This window comes from Drosophila hydei, unplaced genomic scaffold (genome assembly GCF_003285905.1).
Source record: "Drosophila hydei strain 15085-1641.00,03,60 unplaced genomic scaffold, DhydRS2 tig00000063-arrow-pilon, whole genome shotgun sequence".
Taxonomy (NCBI): Eukaryota; Metazoa; Arthropoda; class Insecta; order Diptera; family Drosophilidae; genus Drosophila; species Drosophila hydei.
Window position 1 is genome coordinate 5,125,854 of NW_022045657.1, and position 15,759 is coordinate 5,141,612.

At 39.2% G+C, this 15,759-nt stretch overlaps 6 protein-coding genes across 7 annotated transcripts; 4 read left to right on the forward strand and 2 right to left on the reverse strand.

Moving 5' to 3' along the window:
• The first annotated feature begins 428 nt into the window (after nucleotides 1–428).
• On the forward strand, nucleotides 429–1,332 carry LOC111593606 (zinc metalloproteinase nas-4). Its single transcript, XM_023306467.2, has one exon. The coding sequence runs from the start codon at nucleotides 463–465 to the stop codon at nucleotides 1,330–1,332; it is 870 nt and encodes a 289-aa protein (XP_023162235.2). The 5' UTR covers nucleotides 429–462.
• A 47-nt stretch (nucleotides 1,333–1,379) lies between these two features.
• LOC111593604 (uridine-cytidine kinase) lies at nucleotides 1,380–4,932 on the reverse strand. Of its 2 annotated transcripts, XM_023306465.2 has the most exons (6): nucleotides 4,499–4,932; nucleotides 4,282–4,427; nucleotides 4,133–4,230; nucleotides 4,028–4,076; nucleotides 1,741–1,875; nucleotides 1,380–1,535 (listed from the first exon to the last, which is right to left on the reverse strand). In XM_023306465.2, the coding sequence occupies exons 1-6, from the start codon at nucleotides 4,870–4,872 to the stop codon at nucleotides 1,411–1,413; spliced, it is 927 nt and encodes a 308-aa protein (XP_023162233.1). In that variant the 5' UTR covers nucleotides 4,873–4,932; the 3' UTR covers nucleotides 1,380–1,410. The 2 variants fall into 2 exon arrangements, with proteins under 2 accessions (XP_023162233.1, XP_023162234.1); XM_023306466.2 differs by lacking the exons at nucleotides 1,380–1,535; nucleotides 1,741–1,875 and adding an exon at nucleotides 3,230–3,584.
• A 669-nt stretch (nucleotides 4,933–5,601) lies between these two features.
• Nucleotides 5,602–6,532, forward strand: LOC115482807 (venom allergen 3 homolog). Its single transcript, XM_030222942.1, has 2 exons — nucleotides 5,602–5,734; nucleotides 5,796–6,532. Exons 1-2 carry the CDS (start codon nucleotides 5,627–5,629, stop codon nucleotides 6,468–6,470), a joined length of 783 nt encoding a protein of 260 aa, XP_030078802.1. The 5' UTR covers nucleotides 5,602–5,626; the 3' UTR covers nucleotides 6,471–6,532.
• Nucleotides 6,533–6,622: 90 nt separating this feature from the next.
• LOC111593607 (HIG1 domain family member 1A, mitochondrial) lies at nucleotides 6,623–11,941 on the reverse strand. Its single transcript, XM_023306468.2, has 4 exons — nucleotides 11,847–11,941; nucleotides 7,941–8,202; nucleotides 7,229–7,418; nucleotides 6,623–7,067 (listed from the first exon to the last, which is right to left on the reverse strand). The coding sequence occupies exons 2-4, from the start codon at nucleotides 8,032–8,034 to the stop codon at nucleotides 7,046–7,048; spliced, it is 306 nt and encodes a 101-aa protein (XP_023162236.1). The 5' UTR covers nucleotides 8,035–8,202; nucleotides 11,847–11,941; the 3' UTR covers nucleotides 6,623–7,045.
• Nucleotides 8,496–11,705, forward strand: LOC111593603 (dihydrolipoyllysine-residue succinyltransferase component of 2-oxoglutarate dehydrogenase complex, mitochondrial). The gene is made up of 7 exons (XM_023306464.2): nucleotides 8,496–8,770; nucleotides 9,100–9,215; nucleotides 9,279–9,380; nucleotides 9,472–10,020; nucleotides 10,085–10,229; nucleotides 10,872–11,177; nucleotides 11,242–11,705. The coding sequence occupies exons 1-7, from the start codon at nucleotides 8,687–8,689 to the stop codon at nucleotides 11,374–11,376; spliced, it is 1,437 nt and encodes a 478-aa protein (XP_023162232.1). The 5' UTR covers nucleotides 8,496–8,686; the 3' UTR covers nucleotides 11,377–11,705.
• Nucleotides 11,942–12,133: 192 nt separating the features above from the next.
• On the forward strand, nucleotides 12,134–14,932 carry LOC111593608 (dihydrolipoyllysine-residue succinyltransferase component of 2-oxoglutarate dehydrogenase complex, mitochondrial-like). The gene is made up of 7 exons (XM_030222941.1): nucleotides 12,134–12,429; nucleotides 12,489–12,604; nucleotides 13,142–13,243; nucleotides 13,309–13,860; nucleotides 13,928–14,072; nucleotides 14,258–14,563; nucleotides 14,628–14,932. The coding sequence occupies exons 1-7, from the start codon at nucleotides 12,352–12,354 to the stop codon at nucleotides 14,760–14,762; spliced, it is 1,434 nt and encodes a 477-aa protein (XP_030078801.1). The 5' UTR covers nucleotides 12,134–12,351; the 3' UTR covers nucleotides 14,763–14,932.
• The last annotated feature ends 827 nt before the right edge of the window (nucleotides 14,933–15,759 follow it).

A 15,759-nucleotide genomic window follows, 5' to 3' on the forward strand; every position in this document is an offset into this window, starting at 1 on the left:
TAACATATATATAAAATATATTGTTAACTATGTATTCTATACTTTGAACATTCAATTGAATATATGATATTTTCAATAATATCGATAGGTCACCAACGACATTTTATAACACTGCTTTGTTGATCCAAATAATAATCCTTAAAAACCGTTATAAAAACACGCAGCTTATTTAAATCGTAAGCTTAACAAGACTTTTGCAATTGGCAACTTGACACAAATATGCACATGAGCATAAAACAAACTGCATAATGGTGGTCATAAATCACGCACTTGGATATGCAGCCGTACGCAATGTAAATGAAATACAGGTGATATCACAAAAATTTCTTATCAGCAAAGCACAAAAAGCCGCCGCCAAGTCGGCAAACATTTGAAGGTCTAGGCAAGAGGAGCTGCCGTTCTATACATCTATATATAGCCGTACACTTTATTCGAGCAACAATAGTCTTCGCACTTTGCAAAATGGCAAAGCTTCCACATGCCTTAACAATTGTATTGGTTCTTGTGAGAACAGTGGCTCACGTGAAAGCAGAATCGGATGACGAATCAATCGATTTGTCTGAGATGAGCGAAGCCATTTTTGGTAATCCCGATATGGAAACTACTGGAAGGCTGGTTGACGCACAAGGGGAAGAATCGCTGCAAAATCCTGAAGAATTGGGCACCTATTACGAGGGCGACATACTAATACCTGTTGATTATCGTAAGTCTCGTAACGAGGACAGACGCAATGGACTCCTTGCATTGAGTACACGATGGCCCGGTGGCGTGGTACCCTACGAAATAAACGGAACGTTCACATCGCAGGAGTTGGACAATATAAATCATGCCTTTAAGGAGTACCATTACAAGACCTGCATCCGCTTTAGGCAGCGCACAAAAGAAAAGGATTACATATCCATAACGAATAGTAAATCTGGCTGCTGGAGCAGCATTGGACGCATCGGTGGTAAGCAGGAGGTAAATCTACAGTCCCCCAACTGTTTACGCACCTATGGCACCCCCATACACGAGCTGATGCACGCACTGGGCTTCCTCCATGAGCAAAATCGCCACGAACGGGACAACTACGTGAAGGTGCTGAGCGAAAATGTGAAGCCTGGGCTGTTGGTCAACTTTGAGAAGGGCAGTTCTAAGACCCACTCAGGTTTCGGAATTGAGTATGATTATGCGAGTGTTATGCATTACTCCAGCACAAGTTTCTCCAAAAATGGAAAACCAACATTAGTAGCTTTGCGCAGCCATCCGGATGCTCGGCAGCTTGGACAAAGGCGCGGCTTCTCGCCCAGCGACGTGCGTAAGATAAATCTCATGTACAAATGCAGGCTCTGATTGGATTTCATTGATTTTTTATTTAATAAAACAATACAATAGTATAACAACTACATGTGTAGCATTCTGAACTTATGCTCAGTGATGTGGGAGATTCTTGTTCGTCTCGAAGAAGACGTTGCCCTTCATGGTCAACTCCTTGCAGAGCGTTGAGAAACGTCTGATGGCATTATAGGTGCCGTTGCCACTACCACTGGCCGCATCTTTCATATACGAAACACACAAAAAGTATACACTTATATTTATATATATAATGTAGATATAGAATTTAACAATCTATATCTAGCAGCATGCAGGGTTAAGTATATTTTTAGTATTTATATCTGTCGGGCATTTAAGAGTTACTCCCGCGCAGACGTCATATTTGTTAGTGTGGACGCGCTTTGCAGAGCAGCTTCATCTGCTTACCTGCGCCCACAGCGCCATCGCCAACATTTCCGCACAGATCCATATTCATATACAAAGCCATATTGGTCGTTGAGCCAAGATATGAACGATTGTTGAGAAAGTCTCGTATGTGCTGCACGATCAAATCGATGGCCACTGCAAAGCAAAACACAGTCAGAATATAAGAATATCTTCATTAAAATGTGCATTGTCTACTTTGGCATTTAGCAAAATATCTATTATTGTTATTAAATGATATTTAACGTTGCAACTCAACAAATGAAGCACTTCAATTCAAGTGTGAAAACATTTCTGTCACTTACCTCGTGGCAACGGCGGAACTGCCATGGACCGACTTTTGGTGCACTTGAAACAGTTTCTGTACTCACTTGACTCAGTTATAAAACCCAGGTGCTGTTACAACTAGACTTAAGACTAATAAAAACTATTGTTTGCTTAGTTGGGGATTATATCTTCTGTAGTTATTTTCTACTTATAGCTGCATGTGTGTGCAATAGCTTTTCTATTTTTTAAATATTTTATATATTAAATACATTGTACATGGTTTAAACTATTAATAAGCTATAAAAATGAATTTGCTCGAGTTAATGGTTTTCTAAATAACCCATTTTTAACAACTTAGTTTAACTTAGGTCTATCAAATGTTAGTGTAATACAGAAAATAGTTTGTCTGAGGAATATTAATAAGATCCACTGATTATTATGCAAGTTTTCCAACTCTAACAATTTGTCCTTTGTTTATAAATTTCAATGAACTTTATGAAAAAAAACGAATTATAATTTAATAAAGTGATATTGGGAATATATTAAAACAGTCCAGCAAAATTTGATAAAATTTAATAACAAGAAGCAAACTTTAATTTTGCAAAGGGTTTTAAGTGCTCAACCTGAATATCTCTGTTCCGTAACATATTTCGAATATTTCTATTATTAATAAAGTTAAAAAAAAAAAACAATTTGTGCATACACTTGAGGTATATTTATACATTTATATAATTCAAAACTAAAGTTATTCAAAATTATTCATCCAATGAGTTTTATAATATTAAGTTTGATTCTTGTTACTAAATTCTGTTGGCCTGTGCAATTAACTAAGGTATTAGATTGTTAAATGGTTTAAAATCTTAGCTAATGAAGCACAATATCGAAGCTTTATTATCTTTTCAATTAAATGTTGTATTAAACATATTATTCTTGTTAAGTAATTCTTGTTTGATGTGAAAGAAACATATAGAGACAAAAGGATAGGCATGGCTATATGTTTCCGCATGAATTGTAAATTAAAAATTTTCTATTCCACGTAAGGGTTAGCAATATATATATATATATATATATATATATATATATATATATATCTATATATATATATATATATATATAGTCAAATAATACTTTTGGTTTTATCGTTTTGTAACATTAGTTATACATTTATTTGAGCCCGAGTTAAAGTAAGTGAAACGTAACTTAATAAAAGTTATTTCAATAAGCAATGATAAGCTTACACTTTTTAATATCTTAATGTTAAATTACTTGGTTAAGTGTGATTGGGACCAAAATGCGAATGAAAGCGGGGCATTAACTCTGCCTTGAGACCTGCACTCCACATGTAATCACTTGCGGTTAGAGAAAGCTCAACACATTTGGTTAGGAACACAAATATTATGTTTTGCTTTGTTTTCTTAAGAATTAAAAACAGAATATTTATATATATATATATATTGAGGAATTTTTTTAGTGATCGCGCTTCATGCTGGAGGCCGCAGTTCGAACTGTGTTGTTGTGCTGTGCGATGTTGGTGGCCGCGAGAATTTCTCCGATATGGTGTACAATGAGATCAATGGCAACTGCAAGAAATACATTGTAACAGAAACGAAAACAAAAAGTAGGAAAGAGGAAACGAGAAACGAGTAACGAAGGGAAATGTGGAAAAAAGGTAAATAACGTCAAGCACACTATTATAAAAGTTGTTTTACATCTGTGTTAATTGAACTGGGAAACAGAAATTGATAACAGTATAACCCAAAACAAATTCAAATTCTTTGTAACATAAACTAGATACACGTATATAACTAAATATACGAATATATACAAGAAAACTAGATAAAAGTTTTCAACTAAACACTTCAAAAATTACACAGGAGTGTTTTAAGTATCAGTGTGTGTGTGGTTGTATTGTGTTGTGTATGTGTGTGCGTGTGTGTTTGTGTGGGTGTAAATAGTAAATTAAAATTGTAAATTAAGCAAAGCACGTGTTTTATGTGAGTGTTGGTGCTTATATGTTTCTCACCTGTATTGTCCGCCCCGCGTGGAATGATGACGTCAGCAAATTTCTTAGTCTGCAAGGACGAAATTTGTATTGATAAAGATCCTAATGGTGCTCTGAACAGCTTACCGGCGAGCAAAATTCCTCGAAGGCTGGCTTCACAAACGTCATGTACTGGGTGAGCACAGCGTCCAGATCCCTGCCACGCTCATTGATGTCACGTGGAACTAAAAGATCAAGGCGATGAGTCACTATCTTATAGCAACCATCCTACATACCTCTTCGAGCAAGCCGCGTATCCGAATCAGTATCCACGAAAAGCTTCATGTGAAATAGATCACGTATTTTGGGAAAATAAAATACCAAGATGCCCTCAAAAAGCACCACATCTGCAGGATAGATGACCAGCATGTTCTCAAAGTCACTACAAACAAAGAAATTGCATCGGTATGTATATATATATATAATGTGTATATAACGAGCTTGTTTACTTACAGCGAATTGGTACGGTAATCGTAGCTGGGTATTTTGACTTTGTGACCTTTCAGAATGCTTTGCAGCGTCTCGTACATGAGCTCCTCGTTGAAGGCATCTGGATGATCAAAGTTGAATTTGCTCTTTTGCGCTTTTAGCTTTTCGGCTGGCGTTAGCTCACGATAGAAACTGTCCTGGCTAATGGACACCACCTGCCGCTGCGTGTGATCCATTTCGGCCTGCCCGAGCTGTTCCATTATTTTCTTGCATACTGTTGATTTGCCACTGGCCGTACCACCGGCAACTCCAATAAGGAATGGTGATTTGATCTCTTCGCTGGGTACCGCATCACCGTTGACAAAGCCATCCGATTTTTCTTTATTTGTGTTATCCATGCTGAACTGAGATTGCTGAAAGCAACTAACAGAGAGGAGAGCGCAATTCCGATTGACGATTCGACGATTCCGTCGAAAACTATCGATATATAAAAAACTTTCTAGTATCGTTTTGAGTTCGAATTCGCGAGAAACCTTCCATTTCCATTAGCCGGTAAAAGTTCCACAGCTGTTTGCCGTTCAAAAACAGTGGCATTAACAGCGACATAACATTCATCAGTTATCGGATAACTTTCAGAAATCGAATGAGACAATTGGCGCGCTTTTTAATTATTAACAGATTCTGTTATTTACATAGACTTAGAACAGTGCTGTTTGGTTGCAGCAAGTCTTTTGCATACTAGAAATACAATAACAGGCACCCTGTATTTTATGTATCTGTTATACAAGTTTAGTAATTTAGTTATTTAACTTAAAATTTTCGACTTTAGTACTCCTTTTAAGAGGTTGGAATTATTTTACTTTCAAGTTAAATTAAATATATAAATATATATATAAATATTTACTTTGAACTAAACTAAAATATACAAAATAGAGAGAAAATCATATGAACATAACTGCTTTAAATGCATAGCTTAATGCAATCGGATCATATCGCTTTCTAACAAACATGTGTCGAATCAAAAAAGATGGAAACCACATTTTGGCCAGAACCAGGCTGCAATAATAAATCAACAGAATGTGCCTGCTAATGGGGTATAAATAGCAAAAAGTCCAACGGACTAGACATCACAAAGCTTCAACAAGCTCAAGTATGAAGGTCTTGGTAATATTGGTTGCTCTGGCAGGGATCGCCACAGCCGTGGACTACTGTGCCTTGCCCACATGTCTGGACAAGCATATTGCTTGCAACAATAAGGGTGTAAGTGGTAATCGTTGATCCTGGCTTAAATATGGCGGTAAGCAAATTTATATCTCTTCAGGCTTTTAGCGAGGATTGCCCTAAGGATGTGCGTGAGATTAAGATCGATGCGCATCAGAAATTGATTCTCTCGTTGTTCAATGAGCTGCGCAACAAGGTTGCCGGCGGCAGTATTGAGGGTCTACCCAAGGCGTCTCGCATGGCCAAGATGTCCTGGTGCGAGGAGCTCACTCATTTGGCGCTGTTCAATGTGAAGACCTGCCAATCCTTGCCGGACAAGTGCCGCAGCACCGAGCGCTTTGCATACGCTGGCCAAAACAATGCCATCTTCAGCTATAGTGGTGCCGAATCGGAGTACACCGATGCGGAGATCATCAAGGAACAGATCGAGAAATGGTTCTCCGAGCGGGCTAATGCCTCTCCTGAAATTCTTGCCAGCTTCCCAGAAGATCTGCCCAACAAGGCAATTGGCAAATTCACCATAGCCGTCGCCGAGAAGAACACCCACGTGGGCTGTGCCGCCGTGCGCTTCTCTCGTGACTACTACAACCACTTCGTGCTCACCTGCAACTTTGCCACCACTAACGTGGTTGGCCAGCCCGTGTACACACCCGGCGAGCATGCCACAGCCGGCTGCAAAAATCGCTATGGCGCTGCCTTCGACTATCCCAATCTGTGCTACGCCAAGGAGATCTATGACAACGAAAAAGTCATTCCTGACATTAAGATTAACTAAAAGCAACATGTACCCATATCAATAATCACAACAGCCAATTAAATCGTCGACCTCACCACCCAGATAACTCTTTTTTACTCATGGAATATGGATAGTCTTAGCTCTGAGATCGGGGAGACGTAGTTTGACATCAGCATTCTGAATATTTTGAGAATCAGAAGCAAACAGGTTTTTTACAACTTAAGAAATGAAAAAGGAAAATAGAAAGACAATTTTTAATAACTTAATTATTTGATTTTAATCATATATCATTTACATAGGAGGTATTCATCGTTCAGACCGTTCCGACAATTCGACAGTTTTACACTTGTAAGTAAATATTTAAGAGTTGTTTTTGTTTGTTTAGTCAAACACGCATACGCATTATCACAATCTTACACAGGCATAGAAAACATTCATTATCTTACATTTTAGAATTTGATCTAACAATTTGTCGCCTTGCTTTTAACAATCTTCGTAAATGTATGGTAATAAATATGTGGTACATAATTGGTATTAAAAGTTTCGTCAAAGCCTCTGGCAATGTTTTGGATGGTGTCTCGGGAAATGTGCGGGCCAAATCAATCAAAAGTGCATTAATTATGTAAAGACTTCAAACTAAAAAAAAATGAAATTTGTTAAATAATGACAGATAGAGAACATTAGCTGATAATTCGCGATTTTCGGGGCGCATCTGATAATCCAATAATTCAACTAGATTACGTTTACAACTACATTTAACATTTAGGTGAATAAGTTAATATAGAATGAAGCATTACTTTTCCTTGGGCTTCTTGTCAAACAGGTACTCCTTAGCCATCTGATAGCCGAGTCCAACGGTCAGGCAGCCCACGACTGTGCCCTGTGCGGCGACACGCAGCTGCATAAGGAAAACGCTGGTGCTCATCGTGCCGCGATTCTTGTACTTGTACGCACCAATCAGACCCGCTGCCACGAAGCCCGCAATGCCTAAAAAAAAAACAACCAAAAATTGTATTATAATTGTATTTTGCGAGAAGCCTCGTTTGTTGTTGCTAGCTGATAATCAGCAGACGGCGGCAGCTGATGCACCAATACAAACGCAACACACGCGCCAACTGCGACGTCATTGATGTGTTAATAGTCCACACACACAGCCACATACATACACAGGTGTTTCAATATCAACTGCTATATACCTACACTGTTTAACTGTATTTTACAGTTACAGCATCTTTTTCGCACACTTACGTTCATATACGTTGTTATGATGAAATTAACGCGCTAACTAACGTTATGTCACTGTGTTCTTAATATATACATACTTTTCTACGTATGTATCTGTCTAACCGAAAATCTTCAATTCACTGCGAAGGTCAAGGTATGCATGCTCATCCTTGCACACATACATATCCGATAGGAAAAGTTTCCATGACGTCACGACACAGGAAATGTTTGAGTGTTTGCCAAAACACATGCAAAAAATGCTTAGCTAACAGTCATTTGACTTACCGATCAACATAAAAGGAGACTCCTTGGCTTTATTAACAAACTTGTTGGCCTGCGCCACATCATCTTCAGTTTCGAATATAGATTTCGAACTCATGGTTTTTATGCTTTTTCCGTTTCTTTAGTTGGCCAAAAATTTCGCGGGACGCCAAACTTGTGAGGTCGCTGGTTCGCCAATGAGCGTACAAGTATTACTGAACTTGAACCGAACATTCCATCATTTTATTTAGATTTCATTTCACAAAAATAATCGATAGCAAATCAGCTGTTTTATTGAAAGTAAAAAGGGCGGAACAAATCGTTAATTTTCAATTAACAAGATTTTTATTATTATTATATTTTTAATATTGTTTCATCAGACTATTTTTTTTAATAATTTAAGCCATTTAAAAATTCTTAATAATTATGTTCATTAACATAAAAGCATTACATGAAATGTATGTACTTTTATATAATTTAAACAATTAGCCATATCATTGTAGATTAAGCATCTAATATATGTTATGGGTGAAATAAATTGACCAACACTCTTAATAGCAACAGTGTGACCGCAGTGCGCAAAAGAAAAATCCAGCGCTCAGCTGAGTATTGAGCCATGACATAAGAAGTGAACATTCGTTAAGAGGGGAGAAACGCTGTTGGATTGCCGTAGCCCCAACACAATTCTATTAGTTTTAAAAAATTCGACAAAAAGTACTCACACACCACAACAATCGCAGTAGCAGTGGAAACAAAACGACATCACAGCAATGGCGGGCATCATTTCAATACTAACAAGGCAATTGCCGCGAAACGTGCAAACTGTTGGGCTAAAAGCCGTGCGGAATCATGAAGTAAGCGAATGGAGCAGTTCGAAACGAATAAACATTCGAGCCAGTAGCGAAATAATGAATGGCGCTCCGAGCGGTGGCACGGCCACATATTTCATGTGTATTTGGATCAGTTGTTGTAGTTGCTGGCGGCCGCTAAATCAGCTCATAATGCGATTATGTAATTGAAAGAAAAAATGTTTGCATTGCAATGGGCCGCAATCAGCGTGGCATTGCCACGCCTCTATAAATTATTCACGTGACGGACGCAATCTTGATCATTTTCCCGATTGCACAATATTTACTTTTTCTTTTGTGTATTCATTTTGAGATACTAATGCCATCTTTCACAGCTCCAACTCAGTGCCCGTCAGTATTCCCAGCTGGCAATTGTTGCTGCAGTGCAGCAGCAGCAGCAACTGTTGCGCCGGGAAACGTATCCTACTCTGCGCAGCCATGATGCGATTCGGTAAGATATGATACGAATATAATTCCAGATCCACTTAATTATTTCTATAATTTCAATTCGCAGTGTTTTGGGGTGGCAGAGCTTTCACACCACCAGCAGCATGTGGTCGGAGCAGGTAATCAAGGTGCCGCCGTTTGCCGACTCCATCACCGAAGGTGACATTAAGTATGTTAAACTACAAGCAAGAGACTATAATTCTTGTCTGCTGCTAGCTTATCTCTTGCTTGATTCTAACAGAATTCTTTCTGCCGTTTAGATTTACCTGCAAAGTGGGCGACTCATTCGGTGCTGATGAGGCTGTTATGGAGATTGAAACTGATAAGACAACGATGCCGGTGCCGTCTCCCTTTGCTGGCAGCGTGACGGAAATTCTAGTCAAGGACGGTGACACGGTTAAGCCTGGTCAGGAGCTTTTCAAAATGAAGCCTGGTGCTGCGCCTGCTAAGCCAGCTGGAGCACCCGCTCCAGCCAAGGAGGCACCAGCCCCAGCGGCAGCTGCTCCACCTAAGCCAGCGGCACCGCCTGCTGCCGCACCCGCTGCACCAAAAACAGCACCACCACCGCCACCTCCACCAGCAGCGCGCCCACCACCAGCTGCTCCCCGTGCCGCACCGCCTCCGGCAGCCGTGAGACCCGCTGTGGCCCAGGTGAAAGTGCCTCCAGTTGACGGCTCCCGTCAAATTCTGGGTACGCGATCCGAGCAGCGCGTCAAGATGAACCGAATGCGTCAAAAGATCGCTGCCCGCTTGAAGGATGCTCAAAACACGTGCGCCATGTTGACCACTTTCAACGAAATTGACATGAGGTTAGTTAATTATAAAACCTACTAATGATTTCTCTCATGTGCCTAAATCTCGCTGTCTCGACAGCTATGCCATGGACTTCCGAAAGCAAAATCTTGATGCATTCACCAAGAAGTATGGCATCAAACTTGGATTCATGTCCATCTTCTCGAAAGCCAGTGCCTATGCGCTGCAGGACCAGCCCGTTGTTAACGCCGTCATCGATGGCCAGGTAAGTCATGCCCCTTAATCAGCTGTGACGTATCACCTTATCAGACGTTAATTTGTTTATGTGTTGGCCTATCTGATGAAACGCTGCCGTGTTTAGTCAACTGATATAAAATTATTTTTCATAGATATTCTCTGAATTTTGCCAAAAATAGACTCAATAGCTCAGCAGTATTTACGGTCAAGTCAAGCCCTTTCTATGCTATCGAAATTAACTTTTTGTAAAGTAAATTTCATAAGAATTACTATATTACTAAGCACTACATATATAAACAATTAATATTAAAAATAGGGAAATATTTATATCAAAGGGTGGTTTCATGTATTGAAAATGTCACAGCTTTTAATTGAATTCAAATCTATTAATTTCTGATTGCATTTTTCATTACCAAATAATACCAAATAATATATATATATATATATATGCCATATATATATATATATATACAATATAAATTACAGATTATATATAACCAGTTTAATTAATTATGCAAATGAACTGATTTCAATTGTGAAATCAGTACGATCTGAAAGGCTTTTAAACCAGTTTGAGAATCGATAAAAGCAAACCATTGTATTTAAATATGTATATAATTGCATGTCTTAAATGCAAGAATTATTAAATACTATATTTTGTATCTTACAGGACATTGTTTATCGTGACTATGTGGATATCTCAGTGGCTGTTGCTACGCCCCGTGGACTGGTTGTGCCCGTCATTCGTAATGTTGAGAGTATGAACTATGCGGACATTGAGATAGCCTTAGCTGGTCTGGCCGATAAGGCAAAGCGCGATGCCATCACCGTGGAGGATATGGACGGTGGCACCTTCACCATCAGCAACGGTGGCGTGTTTGGATCACTGATGGGTACGCCCATCATAAATCCACCTCAGAGCGCTATACTTGGCATGCATGGCATTTTTGAGCGCCCCATTGCTGTCAAGGGAGAGGTGATCTATATTCAATTAGTGTATAATTTGGTGTGAATTAACTTTTCATTCACATATAATGTAGGTCAAGATCAGGCCCATGATGTATGTTGCCCTGACATACGATCACCGAATCATTGATGGACGTGAGGCAGTGTTGTTCCTGCGTAAGGTGAAGGCTGCCGTTGAGAATCCAGCCATCATTGTTGCCGGTCTGTAAGGGCAGTCTGTGAAGTCTGTTAGCGCTGCGTCCACGTTGTTCAGATGATATCGAATCTGTGACTTAAAACTGAAGTACAGCCAAATTCATTGTATAAACAAAAACTTTAAATTTCATGTATTTATTTAAAAATTAACGAGTGTCACAAACTGACTTTAATTTGGGTTTAACCATAGCGAAATATACGTACATACATAAAATACACCCATAATAAAAAAATTACGACGTGGACTTGTTTTCAAAACGTTAACCTATCAGATTTACTTCTATGCACATTCAGTAATTTAACGAGCACTGCTAAATATCATATCGTAAATAAATACGATTTCTTTACTGATACTCGCCTAAACCTAACCAGCTGTTTCCCTTTTTTATTTGCTCAGTTTGCTGAGTGGGTACTGTAAATCAATTCCATGTTGCGCAACAGATATGCTTAAGTTTACAAGGTAACAAGGTGAAATGGAACTTACTTGCTATAGCGAAACACTTTAAACTTATCTTCATTCATCATCGTTGTGCGGAGGACACAGTTTAAAAGTTTTATCATGGAACACTTGAGATATATATATCTTACTCAGAAAATTTATATTTGAATATGTTTACTAAGCTATAATAATACTTTTTGCTGCAGACATATCAACTGTCAAAATCAAATCTTGTATAGAAAAATGTACACATGTCGTTGAGAGTTTTTCTCTACGGATGGGTTTGACGAGTTTTACAAAATAGATTTAAATATTCATAAACCAATAAAACAAAAGTTGGTCGGCAAAAAGAGATTTGTTGTTTTTTTAGCTTCTCCTAAGGGTTTTGCTTGGCCAACAAGACGGTTATTGAACGAAACCAATATACTCTTTACACATCGTGAAAGAGTACCGAAAAGTTTGATTCAAATCTAGATAGCTTTGCATTAGCCAAGAACAAAATTCGATTTATTTAGGATTATTTCGTTTGAACTAGACCATCTAGCCAACGATGAGTGTTGCCTCCATTTTTAAAAGATCCTTCCGCCGCGAAATACATATTATATGTCAACGGTCTGGAATATGGAATGTAAGTGCAAGTCCAAGTCCACTTAAGTCAAATCAACTGTATGGCAATTTCTGATTTAGCTCTGTCTTTGCAATCGTCGATGCATTCAGATGGCTGTCAATAAAGTATTCAATCAACCGCATCTGCTCTTGGACTGGGAGTCGAGCCCCAATTTTCGTTTTCAATATGGAATGTGGTAAGAAGCATTCTCATTATTTTCTGAAATTACGCGAAAGGGCCAGGTGTTTGGGTAAATGTAAGAAAGAAGCAACGGGAGAGTTGTGTTGAAAGGAACAACATCCGATTCGATCTAGTTTCTAGTTTCTGTCTGTAAGTCCGTGTCTATCCATCGACTCGTCTTTCTCTTCTGTTAATCCCTCTGTCCTAACTCTGTTGGCAAGTCCGTCTTTACGCTTATTCCATCATTCCCTTAGCAACCTTCCGTCTGCTTGGTGCTCGAATCTCAGTTTTCTGTCGTTTTGAACCGCCGTCCGCTTATCGTGTGTTTCTTTTCGTTCGTTTCTTTGTGTGTCACTCCGTCCGACAATCTGTTTATACATTTATCCGCCCAGCGCTCATGTCTGTCTCTATCTATCCGTTTCTGTCCAGTAATGTTAATGCGTTGGCGTTTCTCTCCATGACTTTCTCTTTTTTCATCTCTCAGTTTTCGAAAGATCGAAAGCAGCAAATGTAATATATTAAATGGCGTTTCTTTAAACATATCTTATTGCAGCTCCCTAGACCGGAAAGGTTTTCACACTACCAACAGCAACTGGTCCGAGCAGGTGGTGAAGGTGCCGCCGTTTCCTGACTCCATTTCTGAAGGGGACATTAAGTAAGTAGCTCGCACGGACTAAAGCAGTTTATACCCCAGGCTATCTTTCGTCTTTCGTTTATAAGATTCACATGTAAAGTGGGCGATTCGTTTGCTGCCGATGAAGCTGTCATGGAGATTGAAACGGATAAGACGACGATGCCAGTGCAGGCGCCATTTGCTGGCGTCGTGACGGAAATTATGGTAAAAAGTGGAGATACAGTTAAAGGTGGCCAGCAGGTTTTCAAAATGAAGCCGGGAGCAGCTCCGGCTAAAGCAGCAGCACCAGCGGCAGCACCAGCAGCACCACCAGCAGCACCACCAGCACCAGCAGCCGCACCAGCAGCAGCCCCAGCAGCAGCAGCTCCAAAGCCTGCCCCAGCACCTCCAAAGCCTGCACCAGCTGCTGCGCCAACTCCTGCGCCAACTCCTGCGCCAGCAGCAGCGGCAAAACCTCCGCCAACACCGCCTGCCGCGGCGCCATCAAAACCCGCCGCTGGCGGTGCACCTCCCATATTGGGCACACGCAACGAAACAAAAGTCAAGATGAGCCGCATGCGCTTAAAGATCGCGGCCCGCTTAAAGGATGCACAGAACACCTGTGCCATGCTTACAACATTCAATGAGATCGACATGAGGTCTGTTCTACTCAACCAAGCATCCTCTGTTTACATATTATGTTCATATCTGCGCTTTTCTTTTAAGCTTTGCAATGCAATTTCGAAAGGAGAACCTGGAATCATTTATGAAAAAGAATGGAGTTAAGCTCGGCTTCATGTCCATATTTTCAAGAGCTTCTTGTATTGCACTGCAGGATCAGCCCGTTGTCAATGCAGTCATTGCTAACAAGGTAATTTCACTTTAAAGCTTTATGATAGGCTACCCTTTTAACTCCTTTTGCTACCCATTATACGTTCAGGGTGCCTTAATCCCATACATTCCATATCTTCGCCTTATTCTTTGTTTTCTTATATACAAAAGAAGATTGAAACCTATTTTGTTTAAATCAATTAATAAACTAAATGTAATACGCAGGAGATTATTTATCGCGACTATGTGGATATCTCTGTGGCTGTAGCCTCGCCCCGTGGTCTTGTGGTACCCGTTATCCGTGGCGTCGAGTCCATGAAGTATGTGGATATAGAGAAAACTCTGGGTGGCCTGGCAGATAAGGCAAAGCGCGATGCCATCACCATTGAGGATATGGACGGCGGCACCTTCACCATCAGCAACGGTGGCGTGTTTGGATCACTGATGGGTACGCCCATCATAAATCCACCTCAGAGCGCTATACTTGGCATGCATGGCATCTTTGAGCGCCCCATTGCTGTCAAGGGAGAGGTGATCTACATTCAATTAGTGTATAATTTGGTGTGAATTAACTTTTCATTCACATATAATGTAGGTCAAGATCAGGCCCATGATGTATGTGGCACTTACATATGATCACCGAATCATCGATGGACGTGAGGCTGTGCTGTTCCTTCGGAAAATAAAGTCCTACATTGAGACGCCTGCTGAGCTAGTAACCGGTCTGTAGGACATCTCGGCGACTATTTGGGATGTGCTCACGTTGTTCAGTTGCCAAATTATTACCAAATTATACCAAATTATTTGTAATTAACAAAGTCTAAAGGACATTTATATTGCATTTTTTCAAACTGTAATTAATTGGTACTCGACTATTAGATACACTATATATTTCCTTCTGTAATTTTCAAGAGTTTTCTTTCATTAATAACTTAAAGAATCACAACATGTTTGTAATACTCCTTTCATCATGCAAATGCTTATAAAAATTATGTTTATATTCAAGAAATCTGTTTATTATTTATTGAAGCCGGCTTAGATATATAGTGAAAAACATGTAGAGGATCGTTAGTCGGCACTATCCGTCGAGAAAAACAGATATTTATATCTCCAAAACTTGATACTATCCATTGAAACTTGACTGCTATCCATTTTTACCGGCGGAAACACAAAAGGACATTGCTAATAGACAGACAGATGGCAGATGGAAGATGAAAGATAGTAGATAGATAAATGGAGCAAGGTATGTATATTACACAAATTTAAAGCTGAACAAAAAAAACATTTTTAAATGTTCCTGAAACGAAGAAATGTTAATATGAAAATTTGAATAAAAGATCAATTGATACTTTTGTTATTTGAGCAAATTGGCTTGTACAATTTTATTGATTATTTTTGTTTGCTTTAGTTTAAGTATGAACTATTTCTAAATGTTTACGAAATGGTTTTGGTTTTGGTTTGGTTTTACATATAGTTTTGTCTTAAATAAGAATTGATGTAAAATGATTCGATTTGAAATGAAATTGACATTTGTTGTTAACTTAATGAGAAATATGATTTGGTTTTAGATCCATCAAAGAGATTGAATAACACAGTTTTTTCTTTGTTTTTGCTTTTAGTTTAGTTACTATACTTTAGTTAATTTGCTTATCACATGTGTAGGTAAGAATGTAAGCCGAAAGAACTGAGAACATTTGACCTATTTGTGTGTAAAATGATGATGGGGA

What these genes read in the sequence shown, in the direction of transcription:
- LOC111593606 (XM_023306467.2), top strand. Translation starts at nt 463, where the DNA reads ATGGCAAAGCTTCCACATGCCTTAACAATTGTATTGGTTCTTGTGAGA.
- LOC111593604 (XM_023306465.2), bottom strand. Translation starts at nt 4,872, where the DNA reads ATGGATAACACAAATAAAGAAAAATCGGATGGCTTTGTCAACGGTGAT. An exon ending in TCGAGGAATTTTGCTCGCCG is followed by an intron (nt 4,077 to 4,132) that starts GTAAGCTGTTCA and finishes TCGTCCTTGCAG; the next exon opens with ACTAAGAAATTTGCTGACGT. An exon ending in ACGCGGGGCGGACAATACAG is followed by an intron (nt 1,876 to 4,027) that starts GTGAGAAACATA and finishes TTTGCTTTGCAG; the next exon opens with TGGCCATCGATTTGATCGTG.
- LOC115482807 (XM_030222942.1), top strand. Translation starts at nt 5,627, where the DNA reads ATGAAGGTCTTGGTAATATTGGTTGCTCTGGCAGGGATCGCCACAGCC. An exon ending in TTGCTTGCAACAATAAGGGT is followed by an intron (nt 5,735 to 5,795) that starts GTAAGTGGTAAT and finishes ATATCTCTTCAG; the next exon opens with GCTTTTAGCGAGGATTGCCC.
- LOC111593607 (XM_023306468.2), bottom strand. Translation starts at nt 8,034, where the DNA reads ATGAGTTCGAAATCTATATTCGAAACTGAAGATGATGTGGCGCAGGCC. An exon ending in GTCTCCTTTTATGTTGATCG is followed by an intron (nt 7,419 to 7,940) that starts GTAAGTCAAATG and finishes TTTTTTTTTTAG; the next exon opens with GCATTGCGGGCTTCGTGGCA. An exon ending in GACAAGAAGCCCAAGGAAAA is followed by an intron (nt 7,068 to 7,228) that starts GTAATGCTTCAT and finishes ATTTTTTTTTAG; the next exon opens with TTTGAAGTCTTTACATAATT.
- LOC111593603 (XM_023306464.2), top strand. Translation starts at nt 8,687, where the DNA reads ATGGCGGGCATCATTTCAATACTAACAAGGCAATTGCCGCGAAACGTG. An exon ending in AAGCCGTGCGGAATCATGAA is followed by an intron (nt 8,771 to 9,099) that starts GTAAGCGAATGG and finishes CATCTTTCACAG; the next exon opens with CTCCAACTCAGTGCCCGTCA. An exon ending in CGCAGCCATGATGCGATTCG is followed by an intron (nt 9,216 to 9,278) that starts GTAAGATATGAT and finishes TTCAATTCGCAG; the next exon opens with TGTTTTGGGGTGGCAGAGCT.
- LOC111593608 (XM_030222941.1), top strand. Translation starts at nt 12,352, where the DNA reads ATGAGTGTTGCCTCCATTTTTAAAAGATCCTTCCGCCGCGAAATACAT. An exon ending in AACGGTCTGGAATATGGAAT is followed by an intron (nt 12,430 to 12,488) that starts GTAAGTGCAAGT and finishes TTTCTGATTTAG; the next exon opens with CTCTGTCTTTGCAATCGTCG. An exon ending in TTCAATGAGATCGACATGAG is followed by an intron (nt 13,861 to 13,927) that starts GTCTGTTCTACT and finishes TTTTCTTTTAAG; the next exon opens with CTTTGCAATGCAATTTCGAA.